We start from the raw sequence: 17,735 nt of genomic DNA, 5'->3' as shown, positions 1-17,735 counted from the left end.
GGATATTCTTCAGGTTCTCTTCGTGTTTTCTGTTATTTAAGACACAGCTAGATAAAAAAAAGAAAGAAGAAGAAACAAAGAGAAACAATTCTCCCTAATTGCAGAAGTGACTTTTGTGCCACAGAGTAAAAGACGCGCGTAGTGAAACGGGACACCTGTGTCCTGCAGGTCTCCTATCTGTGGCCAAGTGCAGGCGCCAGGGTCTGAAGGCCCATTGCTCCTAAACCGTGTGGAAAGAAAAGAAGAGCATGCCGACATAATCTCATCCGCTCCACATCAACATGGCGCTGTTTAGATTAGGACTGCAGCATCCACACCACCCCCTCTTCTCCTCTTCTCCCCTTCGCTGCCTTTTAAACCTTTAAGTGGAGTGTGACAACATGCAAAGGATCCAGGTCTGCTGATGGGGGGAAAAGGACATTTTTTCACCACCACTCTTCAGATTTGGGATGATTAGGAGTTTTTACGGGAAACAGCTTGTATTTGTTTTTGAATTAACCGTTTATTTTGGTGTGCCAATACACGCAAAAACAAGCATAGCCCCTTTAAATGTGTCCAAGCTGTAAATCAACACGAGTCACACATACATTAATTACCCATAATTTTACCAACCGCAACATTAAGTCAAACACGTGAAAAAACAAACAGTTATAATAAGAGCAAACAACAAGTACTTTCATGTTGAATTAATTTGTTTAATTGATGATGTCTGTTGTCCTTTATATGTTTATTAAACAGACCAAAGTAATAGTAGGTTATTTAAAAAGAAAAAAGAAAGAATTCAGTCAGTCTTGTGATTTTTTGCTATTTTTAATGCGCAAAAATCCAGTAAATCCTTAAGAACAGACCCAATACATTGATACGTGAAAGTTCGAAGCGTGTTAAAGTGTCATTCGCTCTTTCTGTGTCAGTCTAAAAGCTCACTCCTTATTTCCGTGTCAAGTCACAGCGTCACGGGTCACGGACGTGGGTTTTTTCTTCAAAAAACGCGCACTCACTCACGCGCCTCGCGGCCCCTCCTGACCATCATCAGTGGGGTCTTCGCGTGCCACCGCGGCAGCCTGAAGGTGGCCAAGCAGAGGCGCGTTGTTTACGGGGCGGAAGAGTCTGTTTCCTGCCTGTAACAAAACCCAGACTCCCAGTTTAGTGTCAGAGAGCTGATCGGTGCTGAAGGCGACTCTCCAATACATCATCTCAGAATCATCGCGATAAGTGAGGCGGGGATAAGGTCAGGCCTTTGACTCGGGTTAGAGCACGGAGAGAAGGCTGTATGACATCTGTGTCACACGTGAGTTTTAATAGCTATAGTGTAGATGTTTTCTTTATTATTCTGATACTAATAATAATAATAATTATTATTATTATTATTTTTATTATTATAATATTACATTCCTAATTGATGATGAACACCAATCTGTAAAATGTGCCATATTGCACCCATTGGCTAATTCTGTAATCCATAATGGACTAAATAAAAAATACACAAAGAGAGTAAAAAGTGACAATAACAACAAATAAAGGAAAATAACTTTAATGATCATGATTCCATGGGTAATTGAAGATATCTTGAACTGGATTTATGATTTTTCAGAATTAGGTCATAGATATCTTAGCATGGATTGTTGAGGCTGGCCAATAGTTCAATAACAATATATATATAAATATTATATGTTTAAATGTTTGAGAACCAGTTCTAATTTACAAAAAAATGACCTGGCCAAGATGCTCCAGTAGGAATGAATACATAAACACACACATATCAACATATACATGCAAAAATTAAAAATGGTACGGTAATATTTTTTTGTAATAGACATTATGTTCATACCATAATGTTTCTGTAGAAATCTCCAATTAAAAGCTTTGCAATTATGGTGTTATTGTGTGTGAGACATTAGGGAGGAGGAGTTTCAACTTTGTAATATAGTAATTATCAATTCTGATTCACAAACATATTCATATGAGGGATTTTACACTGATTATAGTCTATAGTAACTCATTTTACCAGGATATTACTTTGGCAATAATGTATATTTACCACACTATTACCATTATTGCTGTACTGTAACATAAAGTGATATCACATTATATATCACGATATCATGTTCTTCAGTATCAATATAACAAAGGGATCCGTACATATGAAGACGATGTTTATAACTCACTTTAACACAAAACAGAATTAAAACATATCACAATAATTGATATTAATTGATATAACACTTTTTTAATCATTATAATATTTTTGTTCATATTGCCCAGACCTGTATGGACATACGGCCATAATCTGGTTGTATTTTTCCACCACAATTAAAATAGAAAAATACAGTATTTGTAATGCCACACACACGAGTGGAGACAGTGGTGACGTCACAGGAGGAGTGAAGTTGTGGATTTTTGAAGTGGTGTGGATTATCTGAGGTGTTCATTTTCAATACTACAGGAAGAAGTGAATTATGGATATCTGTGATACATATCCAGACCGCGTTAGAAAAGCGACCGCCATACTGTGGAGCTATGTAGGACACATTCCTCCCACTTCACTTTGTGGTGAGCTCTTCAAAGCTGGTGTCTTGCCAGGCAGCGCTGAACATGTTCCCTCTTGTTCTGCTCCTTCCCTCCATATCTCTGGTATAGTCGAACCTTGCAGCGGTGCAGTGTCTTCTCTGCAGAGTGGCAGGTGTACGGTTGTGTCTCAGTGCAGTGGTTGTACCACTGCAGGCCCAGGAAACTCTCTCTCTCTCTCTCTCTCCTCCTCCTCCTCCTCCTCCTCTGTGAAGACAGAACAGATCCCAAGTGGGAGAGAGGTTTGATGGCTTTGGTAATGACTGCAGTTATCGTTCCCCTGTGGTCCACGCTTCAATGAAGCCGAGAGCAGAGCAGCATCACGAGGTTTTAGCACTCGAGTAAACTCGAGGGTGAGGAAAGCATCAGTATCTGTGGAAGAGTGTGTGTGTGTGTGTGTGCTCTTGTATTTGTGGCTTTGTGTGGCAAAGTGAGGATGGTGGTTTTAGGCTTAGGTTAAAGGTTAAAGGTTAAAGGTTAGTCACTTACTTGTGGTGACTAAGGTTAGTGTACAGTAAGGTTTCCCACTATGAATGAAGCGCAAACATTTGCATGTGTGTGTGTGTGTGTCCTGGTATAGGACATCTTCTGGCATAAATATAGCACTTGTCAGGATCTATAATCCTCATGGAGACCCAAACCTGGTCCTAATGAGGCAAAAGTGAATAAGTAAATGTGATCTGTCATCTGTGTGTGTGTGTGTGTGTGTGTGTGCGCGCATGTGTGGTATTTGTGGCAAAATCAGGACATCGTGACTGGTCCTCACATCTTTTGGGGGGTTTAAACCTGGTTTTAGGGTTAGGGTTAGTATTGGGTTTAAGGTATAAGTTAGGGTTAGTCACTTAGTTGTGATGATTAAGATTAGAGTAAGGGTCCTGAAGCACAAACATTTGTGTGTGTGTGTGCTGGTATAATACAATTTTCTGGCATTAACACATCACTATCTATAGTTAGGACCAAAACCTGGCCCTAATGAGGCAGATCCTCTTTTCGGAGGAAGTGGATAAGTTTAGGCATGAGGGTCTGACATTAACTGGTTATAGTTTAAGGTCAGTGATAATGCTTTGTCCAGGCTGTTCAAATGAATGGAAGTCAATGCAAAGTCCTAAGAAGAATAGCTGCACACACCTGTGCGTGTGTGTGCGTGTGTGTGTGTGAGGAGCTGCGTGTACAGGTGTTACAGCTGAGGAACTGCAGTATTATTCTTGTTACGGCGCTCGTGATAGGCGAATAACAACAATAGATTGCTACACTCGGAAAACAGATTAGCTCAAGTGTCTGTGCACAATCTGTTTTTCTTGTAAGCGAATCATTTTCCCGTGCACCTTGCCTTCATTCAGAGAGCCTGTGGCAATATGGAAGCGATGAGGCCATTAAGATTAGATGACCTGTAAAATGCAAAATAAAGTAATTACATTGCAGCGTGTGGCCCATTAAGTACTTTTCCCTTTTCCTCTTGGGTTCATGGTTATCAGTGTGACTGGCAGAGGACCAAACTGTTGTGTGTCAGTTATGGCTCAGTTCTTTTGGGTCCCGGAAGGTGAGTCTTATCAGCAGTGCATGTGCTGGTGTCAGTAGCCACGACCCAGACTCGGCTATTGTGCCCAAGTGACGGATGACAGCGCCTTCTCACTGGAGGAAATGAAGAGGCCAGAGGCGAGTCTTGCAGAGCTGAAAGTTTTTCCCCAAAATCCTGTTTTCACCCGTTTGCCTTTGGCCCTCTAAGTAACAAATACTTCACAGTAGTAGATTAAAGGTGGGAGCTAATTTGCATGCTGCAAATTTTGTGGTCACGAGGTGAGAGGGAAACGGACCGTTATATTTAAAAGAGTGTGACAGGTTTGTTTAGGGTCTAACGTGGAGACCATGAGAGGAGGAAGTGAGGTCAGGCCAGTCTGGGTCTCCTGCCCTTTGGCCTCCCCTGGGTCTCATAAATTAGCCTGCTGTAATTCTCTCCCAGACGGCCTTGTCCCAGCAGGTGTGTGTTTGTATATATGAGCGCTAACAGGGGATGTAAGAGCTGTAATGCCCATGATCTACGGTGTTGGGAATGTAGTTTGGGAGGAAACATGCAACCTAAATATGCTTATCCTCTCCGCTGCCTCACAGGCCGTGTAGATAAAGATACTGCAGGGGAGGCGGGGTTTTCACTGAATAGGATGTGTGGGGCCTTGACTGTTCCCTCTCAGTAATTCTTGGCTTGAGTTGTTGAAGAGAAAAATATTAAAAATATCAAAGGTTGAATCAAGTTCAGCTGCCCACTGCGGGGACTTTCTCTAACTGGAGCAGTAATTGCTCTCTTGGGGGACGACGATGTTGCTGTTAAAGTAAAAGCAAACATGCATCCTGGCTGTAAGAGGTAAACATCCTTCACAATCACAATGGTGTCTTTATCAATGTGACACGTTGTTTTGATGAATTAGGCTTGATTTTTATAGTATAGCATGTTAAGTAAGTGCAGCGTCATGTGTCGTTCACTTTGAAAGTCGTTGTCACCGTGGAGACTGTCCTTCAACTGGACGATCCAAGCCCCCGCGTTGGCTGACGTCCCCATCGTATATATAGATATCGAGCCCATGTTCTGTACGTGACCCTGAACTTTGACTCTTCTGAGAATGGGAGAAACAAACGTTAGATGATCTCTGTGTTCTCCTTATTATTAATGATACATTGTTCATGGAGACACTTTCTTCTCGTTTTTGTGGCAGTTTGCTGTAAACGCAGATGGAAAATAAGCAGTCTGGGTAAAAAAAATAATAATTCAGACACAAGTCCTCCACTTCCTGTCTTTGTTTCTCAGCATGCATATTTGTATAAAGCCGCGGTCTGGACAGCTCCAGTAGGCCAAAAGACGGGATCAATCAATGAGAATAGTTTCTGAGGGTCCAACCCCGCCTCGTGAGGTAATGGCAGTCGTGTACCTTGAGTAAAAGTACACGTATCTTACCAGAAAATGACTCTGGAAGAAGTTGAAGTCACTTTTCATAATAATACTGAAGTAAAAAGTCTTAAAGTATATGACATTTACTGTAAAGTGAGGAGATTGGATTGCGCCATTTGGTAGCTCAGTGGTAGTGTCTTTCAAGTGGAAGGTTGTGGGTTAAATTCCTGGCTCTGCTAGTATATTTTGCAGTGTGTGAAGGGCAAAACTGTAGTATAAAGCAGATCATCGAGACTTTATAAATACAGACCATTATCAACTTTGCTAGAAAAATGAATAACTAGGTAAAGTCCAGAAATGTGAATTTTGTCCTTGAGTACTGTAGTGAAGTATTTGTACTTTGTTACATTACAACACTGGGTAAAGGTATAGTATATATAGGTAAAGTATAAACATCATCTAACATGTGAACAGTATTCATTCATACATGCATACATTTATACATTATATAGTTTTATACAGTATTTATGTCTGCACAGTGAGAATTAGTCAGTGTCCCGCACTTTACGCCACTTCTAAACCTCACAAATGAACAGAATCACTTGTCTTAACAGTAAGAGAGTTGAAGATTATCCAGCTACTGGCTGTATAAATCTAATTTTTTTGTATATGAGAGTAGGATGGATCATCTCTCAGTGAGGAAACAAAGACATACTGTATTTCCTCTCAGTGTTGATCTGCACCTACCTTATGTTTTTACAAGAGGCACACGGCAACATTTTCAGGATTCCTCTTGGATCTGACACAACCTCGTCCGACGGCGTCTCGTCACCAAGTCAATGCAGACGTATTGTGCCGTGTTATTTCAGCTGTGGACATAGAGAGTGGCTGTCACATTCATGTTCCATTTTTGAACATATAAAACTGGTGGCTGTAATTCTTATTTAAATACAATAATCCAAGCACCTTCTGTCAGTCGAATGTTTAGATATGATTTTTCACTGATGTAGGAACTCTTTATATGTCTGGAGCTCCAGAATACAATACTGAGAGTTTTGATCTCATGTTCTGGTCAAACCTGAATCATGTGTCAAACACATACAGTAAATCTGACATGGGAACTTAGTGGGTGGTTTTTCCATTGTTTTCATACAAAGTGCATTCAAGCTCCCCCACCAAAACTCAAACTCAAAACTGCTAAAAAAAACACATTTAAAACAGCATGATGTGATGGCAAATGGTAGTGAAGCCACTTCTGCAGCAACCATATTGAAGTATAGATGAAGCAGAATATCTATGATGAAACTACACTAAGTCAGTGTGTTGTGAGTGACGGCGTGTTCCGTCTGAGTGACAGTTGTTGTTATTGTTCTCGTCAGACGAGCTCTGTCTGAGACACACGTCGAACGATTTGATGAGGTTAAAATTAAGTGTTTGGCTGAGGCGCACGCTGCTTTTTACTGTGCTATACTGAAAATACTGAAATGTTGTGATACCAATCAGAGCACATGTAGGTATATACACATACATACAAACCTGTAAACAGACACACAAGGCCGGAATGTAGACAGACAGACAACACAGGAGAGCGCTCATGTCTGTTATTGCACGCATGCTCCATCAGTCACTGGACTACACAGGGAGCGACAGGGAGGTCCTGTGCTCATTGTTGTTGCTGTGTCTACTCTCTTGTTAGAGAATTGATGACACTGTCTTTGGAAAACAAACAAGGCGGAAAGCTAAAAAGGTGGTCACTCACCACAAGTCTCTGACCCAGAGACGCAGGGGCCAACGCAACATGTGAGCAACGCTGCAACATCCCTCTTGGAATGTGCTGCAGTGTGTGTGTGTGTGTGTGTGTGTGTTTGTGTTTCTGTGATACCACAGCTGGAATGTGACTGTCTTGTGCCTGAATGTGTGCCTTTGTGTGTTCCAGTGTCTGCGTCCTGCAGCAGCAACAATACCAGGCGTGCAAAAAGGAACTTTGTTGGCACAACTCTCCCTCTCTTTTTTTTGGTCATATTTGCATTACACTGTGAGATGCCAAAATAAATGTTCCACATATCAATGTCAAAAAAGAAAAGAAAAAGTAAAGTAGAAGGTTACTGTGAATGCTGCTCTGACTAATGCATTCATCTCAGATGTGACACGCTGTCCCTCTGGGCGCTCTCCTGCCAGAGGCTACTCCTGTCACTTACTGCTCTGACTCACACTTCACATCACAGTCCAGACCGTGGCCATGGGGCATCCCACTCTACACACACACACACACACACACACACACCCACCAAAACCCTGACTCCGGCCCCCAGGACTTGTTCTAGGAGCTCAAATCCCATAATTGCAGGGCTGACAGTTATAGCTAACATACAAGAAACCCTCACCTGGTCGGAAAGAATGAAAACATCTACTGTCAAAGTGAGCGGGGGATGAGTGGGGTGGGTGGGGTGCGGTGATAAGGGGTTTGGGGGAAAGTGAGTAACATCTGGGACAAAACAGGAGGAGAAAATAGTAACTCAGTGTTCTATAATAAAAGGGTGTTAGGATTAACTGTATCACTTTAGCGTAGGCGCACTTTAATGGGATTAAAAGCCGTCAGTGATGCTCCAATAGTGGGTTGATGCATGGTTTGTAAATCAGACATAATCCCATTGACAGCAGATTTATGAGATTTCTTTTTTCTCAACCTAGTTTGACCTTGTTGTATTCTTTAGTTTGGGCATTGATTAATGAATGGATCTAAAATATTATTAATTATTTATGGCATTATGTTTTGTTTGAAAGGACACTGGTGTACTGCATTTATTTCAGTAAACAGTTCCCTGAAGACATGGTCAAACATTTATTTATGATTATATTTTCCGTTCACTTTAATGCAATGCCACTTTGTTCCTGTAGGTCTGGGCAAGTCGTCGTTTATCGGAGCTTTTTCAAAGAAAACTGAAAGAGACAGTAATGCTCCACTGAGCCGAGGATAACTGCGAAGTTTGATCATTTGTTAGAACTGCGCTGCGTTACATTTACATCGGAACTCGGAGAAATGCAAACATTATCAGCCATTATACCTGTTAGTAACAACACTCTACATGGTGTTTTGCACAAGTAGTAGCACAGCAACATGACTACGGTTTAAAATTAAACTGTACGATTGAGAATAAGAAATATAGATTGCTGCAGCTTTAATTAATTAATTTCATACATTTGATTAATACATACAGAACAGAATTATCTCGGACCCATGAAAGAGTGGGAAAAAGCAACTGTTTAGTAGCAGTGAGCGATATGGGTTTTTATTCCCTTTTTTATATGTAAGTCATTGCCTCGTGTGAGTTTTAATGTCTTTTATTTCTTCTGTCTTTTTATCTATTATTATGCAGCACTGTGGTTGCTTTAAAATGCTCTTATAACATTGTGTCTGATTTAATATCAACAATATTTAATTGCATATTAAATTAGTGCAAAATGAAACTATTCATAATAAAAAAATCATTTGCAAATGACTCGATAACTTGATACAAAACCAGACCTTTTTTCAACATTTTCATATTTTAAACTCATATCTAATGTGAGAACAAATGGACTCTGCCCTCTGCAGTATATACTATTTTAAAAGTAATGTCTACGATTAAATTTGCCCACATTTTATTATAATAATTACTTATGATAATAATATATAATTATTCATAAAGGCATCATTTATGAGGCTCTTGCCTCAGGGAGTAATGCATTCTGTCATTGCTTTGGTTACAAAACTACACACACAACACACTGACGGTGTAATTGAGTGCAGGTAGGACTTTTGGAAATAAGTACCTTTTGATTTAGAGAGTACATTCTCTAGATTTCTGTATCAATAATTTTGACAGTGGAATAATTGTTACTATAGATTATGTTACCGCATCAATCCAAATTTTTATAATGTGTTAATTTGTTCTCCATAAAATCTTAATTACTTACTTATTTAGTAACTATAGCTGTCACTAGTAGTTTCTAAAAAAAGTAGAGCTTTTTCACAGCCACAAACTCCAACATTTTGCCCTTGGAATAAGTTGACTTTAAATTTAAGTAATCCAAAAACTATGTTGCTCTTTGGTTCATTTGGTCCACATACTGCTAATCTTGCACATATTTGCTGCTTATATGCATGAGGGTTTATTCTGCTACATTCTGCTACTGCGACTACTGTACATTTATATTTATTTTGTGCTTGTCATAGAAATTCTTAGTTTTCGAATTCTTATTTTTTGAAAAAAAATACAGAATTACAAGATGAGAGTGTCCTTTTCACCACCTCTGTGTTAGACCACAGGTTGAGCCAAACCACAGCAGCTTCTTCACCAGACAGAAACACGCTGAGCTCTGCCTCCAGTGTGGCTGCTGTAAAGCTTCCCAGCTAGTGTTGCTGGTGGATGGTGAGCAGGTTGAAGTGGTCTTCATTTATCAACTGCTTTCTGCTCCTGTTGACATACGTGAGGGAAGAACAGCGGCGCTGCTGTGTTTATACTAAAGCTCGGCCACAGTCTTTAAAAAAAAAAAGAAAAAAAAAAGAAGCAGATTTGGAGTCTTGCATATTCTCAATAATGCATGTGTCCTTTAGTGTAGAGCTGACATAGAGTAACTGTCTGTTCAGGCGGGTTCAACGTGATGTAAATGGTGTCCAAATCAAAAAGTGTGGCTTTTTAATTGAAATGGAAGACAATCCAGGTCAGCATTTATTCCCAGAGACAGGGTCTGCATGTAGTTTCTCTTTATTTCAGTTTGCCAAATAAATTTGGACTTTATTTAAGATTTTGTTAAGATCACATTAAATTAACTCGTCAAACATATTCTATGTATCTTGGGAATGTCTGCTTTATCCTTTAAAAGTAATATTTGATGGGACAGGAATGGCACTAAAAAGAGAAGAGTATATTAGATTAGATTATTATGGATTTTACTTTATCGATCCCTTTACACAGCAGTGAAAAAAAAGAAAAAAGATCAGGGGTAATTGAAAAGTGACAACTACAAATTAGGAATAGAATAAGGAATGAAATGAGATAGATGCAAAAATGTAAAAAAAATAGAAATAAGTAATAGAATAAAATATGGAACATGAATACAAAGGTATACAAGATAGTATTTAAAATGTTATTATGTATATATATATATATATATATATATATATGTATATATTTACATATAAACAAAGTGTAAATATAAATAATATACTTCTGTATAAAGAACAGATTTGCTCTTGTCACTGCAAGGCAAGTTTATTTGTATAGCATTACTCATGGGCAACTCAAATAAAAATCACAGAATAAAAGTAAGACATTAAAATTACATTAATCATAATAAGACCAAGAATTCAACATTAAAATTAGAATAGAGGCTAAAATTAGAAGAGATAAGAGTGTGATTTATAATAAAAGTTCATTCTTGTCTTTCAGATGCACTAAAATAATTATTTGAAAATTTAAGAGAAAGCTGCAGTAAACAGTGATGTTTTCAGGCCTGATTTAAATGCACTGACAGTCAGAGTCTGAGCAGACCTCAGGTATTTAAGATGTTTGTGAAACAATGATAAAGACAACACTACACAGATCAGCAATTAGTGGCCCGTGGGCCAAAACTAGCCCGCCAGCATCAATATCTGGCCTGGCAGATGATTTAACAAATCTGATCTTAACTTATTTGCTTATCTTCACAAAAAAATAAGAATAATAATTTCACATGGCGTTCAAAGCTTTTATTCTGGAAAAATATTAATTTATTCAAATAGATTATGTTGCTAGAATTGACAGTTAACCTTAACAAAATGTTTGTTTTGAAAAAATAAAAACTAAAAACATTGCTGTTGTCATGGACAGGCAGGTTTGGGGAGTAAATGTCCGTAAAATAACTACTTGCATGTGTTAGGCTCAAAGATTAAGCAGTAATTCTTAAAACTGAAATGATGCATATAAACAGTAAGAGTACGTATCTCACACACATTTGTCTTCGTGACAAACATCCACATTATTGTTGTTAGCTTAATTAAGGCAGCAAACGTGGTTTTAGGGCACTTTGTCGATGTTTTGGTCCACTATTACAAGAAAAATGGTCCTCAACCACATTTTCTTGCCTTTAGTAAGGTCGCGACACCATCTTGTGGCCAAATCCTTTATTGCATCATCATCCTGGTCTAGAAGGGAACCACCCACTTCCGGTACTGAGAAAACATTTGCCGTCACGTGTGTCACTCAGGCTGCTTCTCATTGGTCAAACCCTCCTATGTGCGCTTGTTTTCTTCACCTTTGACCAGACCGGGATCAATGCAGAGATTGGTTTCTAGCAGAAACCTCTACGTTTCCATTGGTTAATCCGCTCACGCCCATTTTTAAATGCTCTCAAATCCCAAACTGAAGGTGAGTCAATAAAGTCTTCTGTCCTCTTGTGTCCAAGTGTCTTTTTGTGTCCTCCAGTTACAGACGAACCACAGCCATGTCGGTGTTTAGTGAGGTTCCTCAGGCTGCTCCTGTCGCTGTTTTCAAGCTATCGCAGGACTTTAGCAACGACCCGTTTCCCAACAAGGTGAACCTCGGAGTGGGAGGTGAGTTTATAGCCGTTTTAATATTTTATCCGTAGACAGAATCATCACTACGATTACCTGCAACGTCACTGTTTAATTAACATTCTTTTAAAGAGTTGGAAAGAGTCTTTTATTTATTTAATTTTTTTACTTTTACTTTTACTCACAAAACGTGTTATAGTTGACAGAAAACAGTGAAGAACAGTGTCAGGTTTTTAATTTTCCTTTATTTTCGTTTCGTTTTTTTCAAATCCCAACCTTCTCTGTTGTTGTCTCTGAGACATGTCTCTCAGATCCACTGTCTGATGATCAAATAACACATTCATCTCTGGAAATGAGTAAAGAAACATGTAGAAATTACACACATCATTTATTCCACTGCTAAATGGCCATCCCTGTATCAGCAGGTTCTCACATTGATTGATCTTTTTAAATAAAACCAGTTCCTCCCTATCTGTCTACCTACATGTTCGAATATTTTACGCTCAAAATAACAAATGAACCACCCTGGTTCCTCTCTAGTCCCTGTTGATCCAGAGTAAATAAAGAAAGGTGAATCCAAATCAAACACTGGTTGCAGCTTTTTATGTAACAGTGTGGCGCAGACGGTGGAGTGATACAGTATCTGTTCCTGTCCTTGCTGGTTTACTCCCTTTTACTGCAACCCTACATTATATCCTCCTCTATTGTGGAATAGGGAGTCAATTGGATTATTGTTGTCTCATGATTCAAGAATCCCTCATTAGCAGGAGTTTTATTGTATGTGGTTTAATTATTCTCTTCTTTAACTTAAAAAAATGGCACATTTCAGTCCTTTGTGTTCCGTGTTAGTCTTACTAGAAATAGTAATCCTTGCTGCTTGTGTTGTAAAGGAACAGCATGAGAACCTTAGGCATGTCTCTGCAGGATGATGATGCCTTATGTTCAGCTGAGGCCTCATAATCCTCTTCCTTCTACAAGTCTCACTACAGATGGTCATCAGCTATGGGGCAGCCGAGACATATAAGCCACACAGTGTCTAGTTTTACATGAAAAGTCATAACTGGCCAAAAAACTTTACCACAGCATTGAAACTGTCTGTTATTAAACTAAATAAATCAAGAAAGGTAATATCTGGAGCTGAAAAAGGGTTATCGAAATAGTATAGCGTTGTAGCCCTTTTGTTATCAGCTCACAACTGGTAATTGTTTTACAGCGAAGAAAAAACATTCACCTTGAGACCTACAAGTGACCTGTAAAGCAATTTGATGGTCTTTGTCCTGAAGGTACTGTATCAGTCTTTATCAGAGGGTGAGAGTTCAGCTGTCTGAAACGAACACAAGGTGAAAATGCACTTTTTAATATCATTACCAGGCTCAGATTTAGGATACATTGATCTTAGAATGAAAACAAAATGACTTTTGGCTTGTGACGTGAGTCCATGAGCTAAGTGAGAATTCTTGTGTCTTGCTGAAATGTTTCCCTACAGCCTATCGGACAGATGAAGCCCGTCCCTGGGTTTTGCCCGTGGTGAAAAAAGTGGAAAAGATCATTGTGCAGGATAAAAGTCTAAACCATGAGTATCTGCCGATTCTGGGCCTTCCCGAGTTCAGATCCTCAGCCTCCAAGATTGCACTCGGGGACACGAGTCCTGCCATTGCAGAGAGCAGGGTTTGTGTCCTAAACGGTCATATATGATGATGTTTCAGTTTCTAATTTATCTACATTTATAAATGACTTAATGTTTGATTCCTTCGCTGCCAGGTGGGAGCTGTCCAGTGTCTGGGTGGCACAGGTGCATTGAAGATTGGTGCTGAATTTCTAAGGCGGTTTTACAATGGGAACAACAACACCAAGACACCCGTCTATGTGTCTGCACCTACCTGGGGTAAAAACAGTGTTATAACACAGCTCTCTTATAAGATTTGTATCCAAAGGAAATGTAAACAATAAAAGTTCCTCACTTTTTGTTTCAGAAAATCACAACGCTGTATTTGCCAATGCTGGCTTTGAGAACGTTCGTCCATACAAGTACTGGGACGCGGAGAAGAGGGGCCTTGATTTGGCCGGTTTCCTTGGTGACTTGAAGGTGATAAGTATGAGAGAAATGCTCTGGCACGGAGTTGTTTAGGTTCTTGTTTGTTCACGGTGCCTTTTTGTTCTTGTCTGTTTTCATCAGAGCTGTCCAGAGCACTCAATCTTCGTCCTGCATGCCTGTGCTCATAATCCGACAGGCACAGACCCAACACAGGAGCAGTGGAAGCAGATCGCTGAAGTTATGATGGTATTATACACACACATACATACATACATGCACAGAAATAAAACATTTTGAGCAGAACATGACTTTGCCTGCTCAGTTTTCATCGCAGGATAGTGTTTTTTTCAATTTTTATTTCTGTTCTTTTCCAGAGGAGGAAGCTGTTTGTGTTCTTCGACTCAGCTTATCAGGGATTTGCCTCTGGCAGTCTGGAGAAAGATGCCTGGGCTGTACGCTACTTTGTCTCCATGGGTTTTGAAATGTTCTGTGCTCAGTCCTTTTCCAAGAACTTTGGCCTCTACAGTGAGTGGGCAGTGGGTGCTTTGAGTTGTACATCGTGTAGTTAAAGTTAAATGAGGAGTGAAATTCTTATCCTTTATCACAGCCATATTTTGCTTTTGTGGACTAGTTTGTTATAGCAGGATAAATGATAACTCCCTTTGATTATTGATTGGCCACAAAATAAATGTATTTTTATTCATGGTTTAATTTGACATACATGCATTTATTTGTCAAAAGTGCAAGAACATATGTGAGAATTTACTCTCTTAATTCACATCTGTCTTATTTTTGAAATAATAAATGCTGTATGTAACTAAAACTACAGCTGAAAAATCTATTACGTTTTTCACCCACAGGGGGAGCTGTGTACTCTATTAGCAGTTTTAAACATGCTTAAGCAGCAAGTTAGAGATATACCCATATCACCAGCTACACCAACTACAGGTAAAGTTTTAGCTGTAATATAGTTTTATGTAATATCTGTTTGTCCCTTCAGATGAGCGTGTGGGCAACCTGACTGTTGTGGCTTGTGATGCAGACAATCTGAAGAGAATTTTGTCCCAAATGGAGAAGATTGTCAGGACTACGTGGTCCAACCCGCCGAGTCATGGAGCTCGTATTGTTGCCGTAACTCTCAACTCACCTGAGCTGTTTACTGAATGGTCAGCACCAAATAAGAAAGATGTCATACATTTACTGTTGTGCGTTTTCTGAGTTGCCTGTTACTCTTTTCTGTTTCTTTGGCTCTAGGAAGGAGAACGTGAAGACCATGGCTGACCGGGTTTTGTTGATGAGGGCTCAGCTGAAGACCAAGCTCCAGGCTTTGGGAACACCAGGGACATGGAACCACATCACTGAGCAGATTGGCATGTTTAGTTTCACAGGCCTCAATCGTGAGTACAAGACCAAAAACACAGAAAATGTTTACTGTCTGAAACGCACATATGCATTCACTCACATCTTTGCCCAACCACCACACACACACACACACACACACGTATCCCTGTATAAACTACTATATTTGGCACTGCAATAATCTGCAGTTATCTGCTTGTTATCAGCTTATTTGCTTATAATATTACATAATAGTATATTTGCCTTCATTACATAGACAGAGATACAGGATTGTGCAGCTACTTTTGGTTCACTCTTTGAACAGCCTAATAAAAAACAAATCTCTATCGTTAACCAAAACAATCCATAAATAACTCCCAACTCTGCCTCAACCGTAACCTAAAAGGCTGAATTATCATTTGCACATGTTCATCATAGTATGTGCAAAACCCTATGTTTGGACCATACTTGTCCCCTGCGCATGCTGAAAGTGGGACAATATTTTGGAATGGAAAAGATTGCGGGATCGGGTGTGCGTACGTGGAATGCCGACCCACATTTTAGTTTGAGTGGAACCAGGATCACTATTTTTACCGCACAATGGATGCAGAAAATATGGAAAGGCCCTTAACAAAATCCATCTCCTTCCCTTAGCCTTAATCACAATGAGGTTTGGGCCTCATTAGGAGGCCAGTATTTATACTATTTACACATAAATACACACACAGATCTTTAGAGGACCTATAAGCTATCGTGTATATTTTTCACAAATAACTAAATCTGGTTCTTTCGGGTTTATTTCCTGCAGCCAAACAGGTGGAATACATGGTGAAGGAGAAACACATCTACTTAATGGCCAGTGGTCGCATCAACATGTGTGGCTTGACCACTAAGAACATCAGCTACGTGGCTGAGTCCATCCACGACGCTGTCACTAAGGTCCAGTAGAAGACTACATTACCCACATGTCACAACACTTAAGTCCTGCCCGGCCCTAAGTTGTCCTCATGTCAGGGACAGAGATTGTGTCCAGCCAATGTTTTGGACCAAACATCTAATTTGCACAAAGAGAGCACAATGGCCCTGCGTCGTCGTCCCCCCCCCCCTACTGTTTCCCTGTTTGTGCTAAGATAGGCCAAACACAACTAGGGCCTAACACCTGCTTATCTAACTCCCTATAAGAGATTATTCATTTGAGTAAATGTGTTCATAATTTGTCCCCCGGCTTCATCTGTGTTGTTACATGTGTTCCTCCTTGATTTCCTTTTACCAGGATCTTATGTGTGGATTAGTGCATTAGTGACTGTGTCACAATAACCTCAGCAGCACTGAATCTGCTGTCTATAAAGTGTTAAGTGTCATACGGTTATGATTCATCCAGAACACATTCCCATTTTATTTAGCCCGCCACTGAGACAGCAGCATATTTATCATGCTTAAGCAGCAGGAGTGAAGAACAACTATTAGCTGTGAACATGACCAAACTGCCACAAACCAGTATTTAACTTAAAAAGTAACTATAAAAAAACATTAACAAGTGTTAACCAGCACTATCTTGAATCACATAGACTGCTCTCAGGAAGATATTTTTAACTTAATAAGTGTCATTTATTAATGTCACTGACTGTCTTTTACCTAAGGGTGTTTTTTACTAATTAACATGTAATGGAGGATTGTTGTATTTGTATTTCACCCTAACAGCTGCTGTGAAGTGTTATCTGCCCAGTGATTGTCTGAACTGTTGTGTAAGACTCTCAAATCAATGGCACAAACACACCAATGATAAACCAGTTCAGTACACTGATAAAGCAGTCGCCCTGTTTACGATCTGAGTCTGAAAATATCCTACTCGGCACTAACAATGAATTAAACACCCTAATAAAGAGCTATGGGTATAGTATGTTTGTAGTGTTGTGTATTTTGGAAGTACTTTGCACAAATCGTTTGTAGTGAGTCACCGAACAAAATGAAGAATATCAGCAGAACAAAAAAAGTAGACACAAATATAGTTTATAGTCAATTTATTAATAATTAAATCTCCCCTCCTGTCGAGCATAGGTTCTGTTCTCTCGATATCTTTGGGTAACTTCTATAATCATCTGAATTTTTATATTACAAAAATGTGACATCAGTCCTTGCAGCTATAAATATAATCTGTGATAATCTGTGAAAATCTGTGAAAGCATTCAGCTGCGAAGTCATCTCGCTCTGTGTCCGTGGTCAGATCCAAAGACTTCCCCTCGTGTGTTCTGTGTATACAGAGAGGGGTCAATGTGAGTAACTCAGGAGTGCAGTATCCTTTGTACTTCAGCCTTAGCAGGCAGAACAAATTATCTCAGTGTCCCCAAACACCACCAGCGCGTGTGTCTACTTGTGCGTTG

At 39.5% G+C, this 17,735-nt stretch overlaps 1 protein-coding gene across 3 annotated transcripts in view; it reads left to right on the top strand.

The window, feature by feature from the left end:
- got1 (glutamic-oxaloacetic transaminase 1, soluble) overlaps positions 1-16,571 on the top strand; it is a 30,537-nt gene extending 13,966 nt beyond the window's left edge. For 2 of the 3 annotated variants that reach the window (XM_058652213.1, XM_058652214.1), the window contains 9 exons: positions 11,893-12,020; positions 13,468-13,649; positions 13,743-13,866; positions 13,955-14,067; positions 14,158-14,262; positions 14,391-14,541; positions 15,017-15,182; positions 15,271-15,413; positions 16,163-16,571. In XM_058652213.1, coding sequence (XP_058508196.1) covers positions 11,912-12,020; positions 13,468-13,649; positions 13,743-13,866; positions 13,955-14,067; positions 14,158-14,262; positions 14,391-14,541; positions 15,017-15,182; positions 15,271-15,413; positions 16,163-16,302 — 1,233 coding nt within the window. In that variant the 5' untranslated portion in view covers positions 11,893-11,911 and the 3' untranslated portion in view covers positions 16,303-16,571. Of the gene's footprint in view, positions 1-11,816; positions 11,836-11,892; positions 12,021-13,467; positions 13,650-13,742; positions 13,867-13,954; positions 14,068-14,157; positions 14,263-14,390; positions 14,542-15,016; positions 15,183-15,270; positions 15,414-16,162 lie in introns of those variants that run through there. The other variant, XM_058652215.1, reaches the window with a different exon arrangement.
- The last annotated feature ends 1,164 nt before the right edge of the window (positions 16,572-17,735 follow it).

This window comes from Solea solea, chromosome 15, assembly GCF_958295425.1.
Source record: "Solea solea chromosome 15, fSolSol10.1, whole genome shotgun sequence".
Taxonomy (NCBI): domain Eukaryota; kingdom Metazoa; phylum Chordata; class Actinopteri; order Pleuronectiformes; family Soleidae; genus Solea; species Solea solea.
The sequence above is the reverse complement of the archived record's forward strand: the minus strand, read 5'-3'. Positions and strand labels throughout refer to the sequence as shown.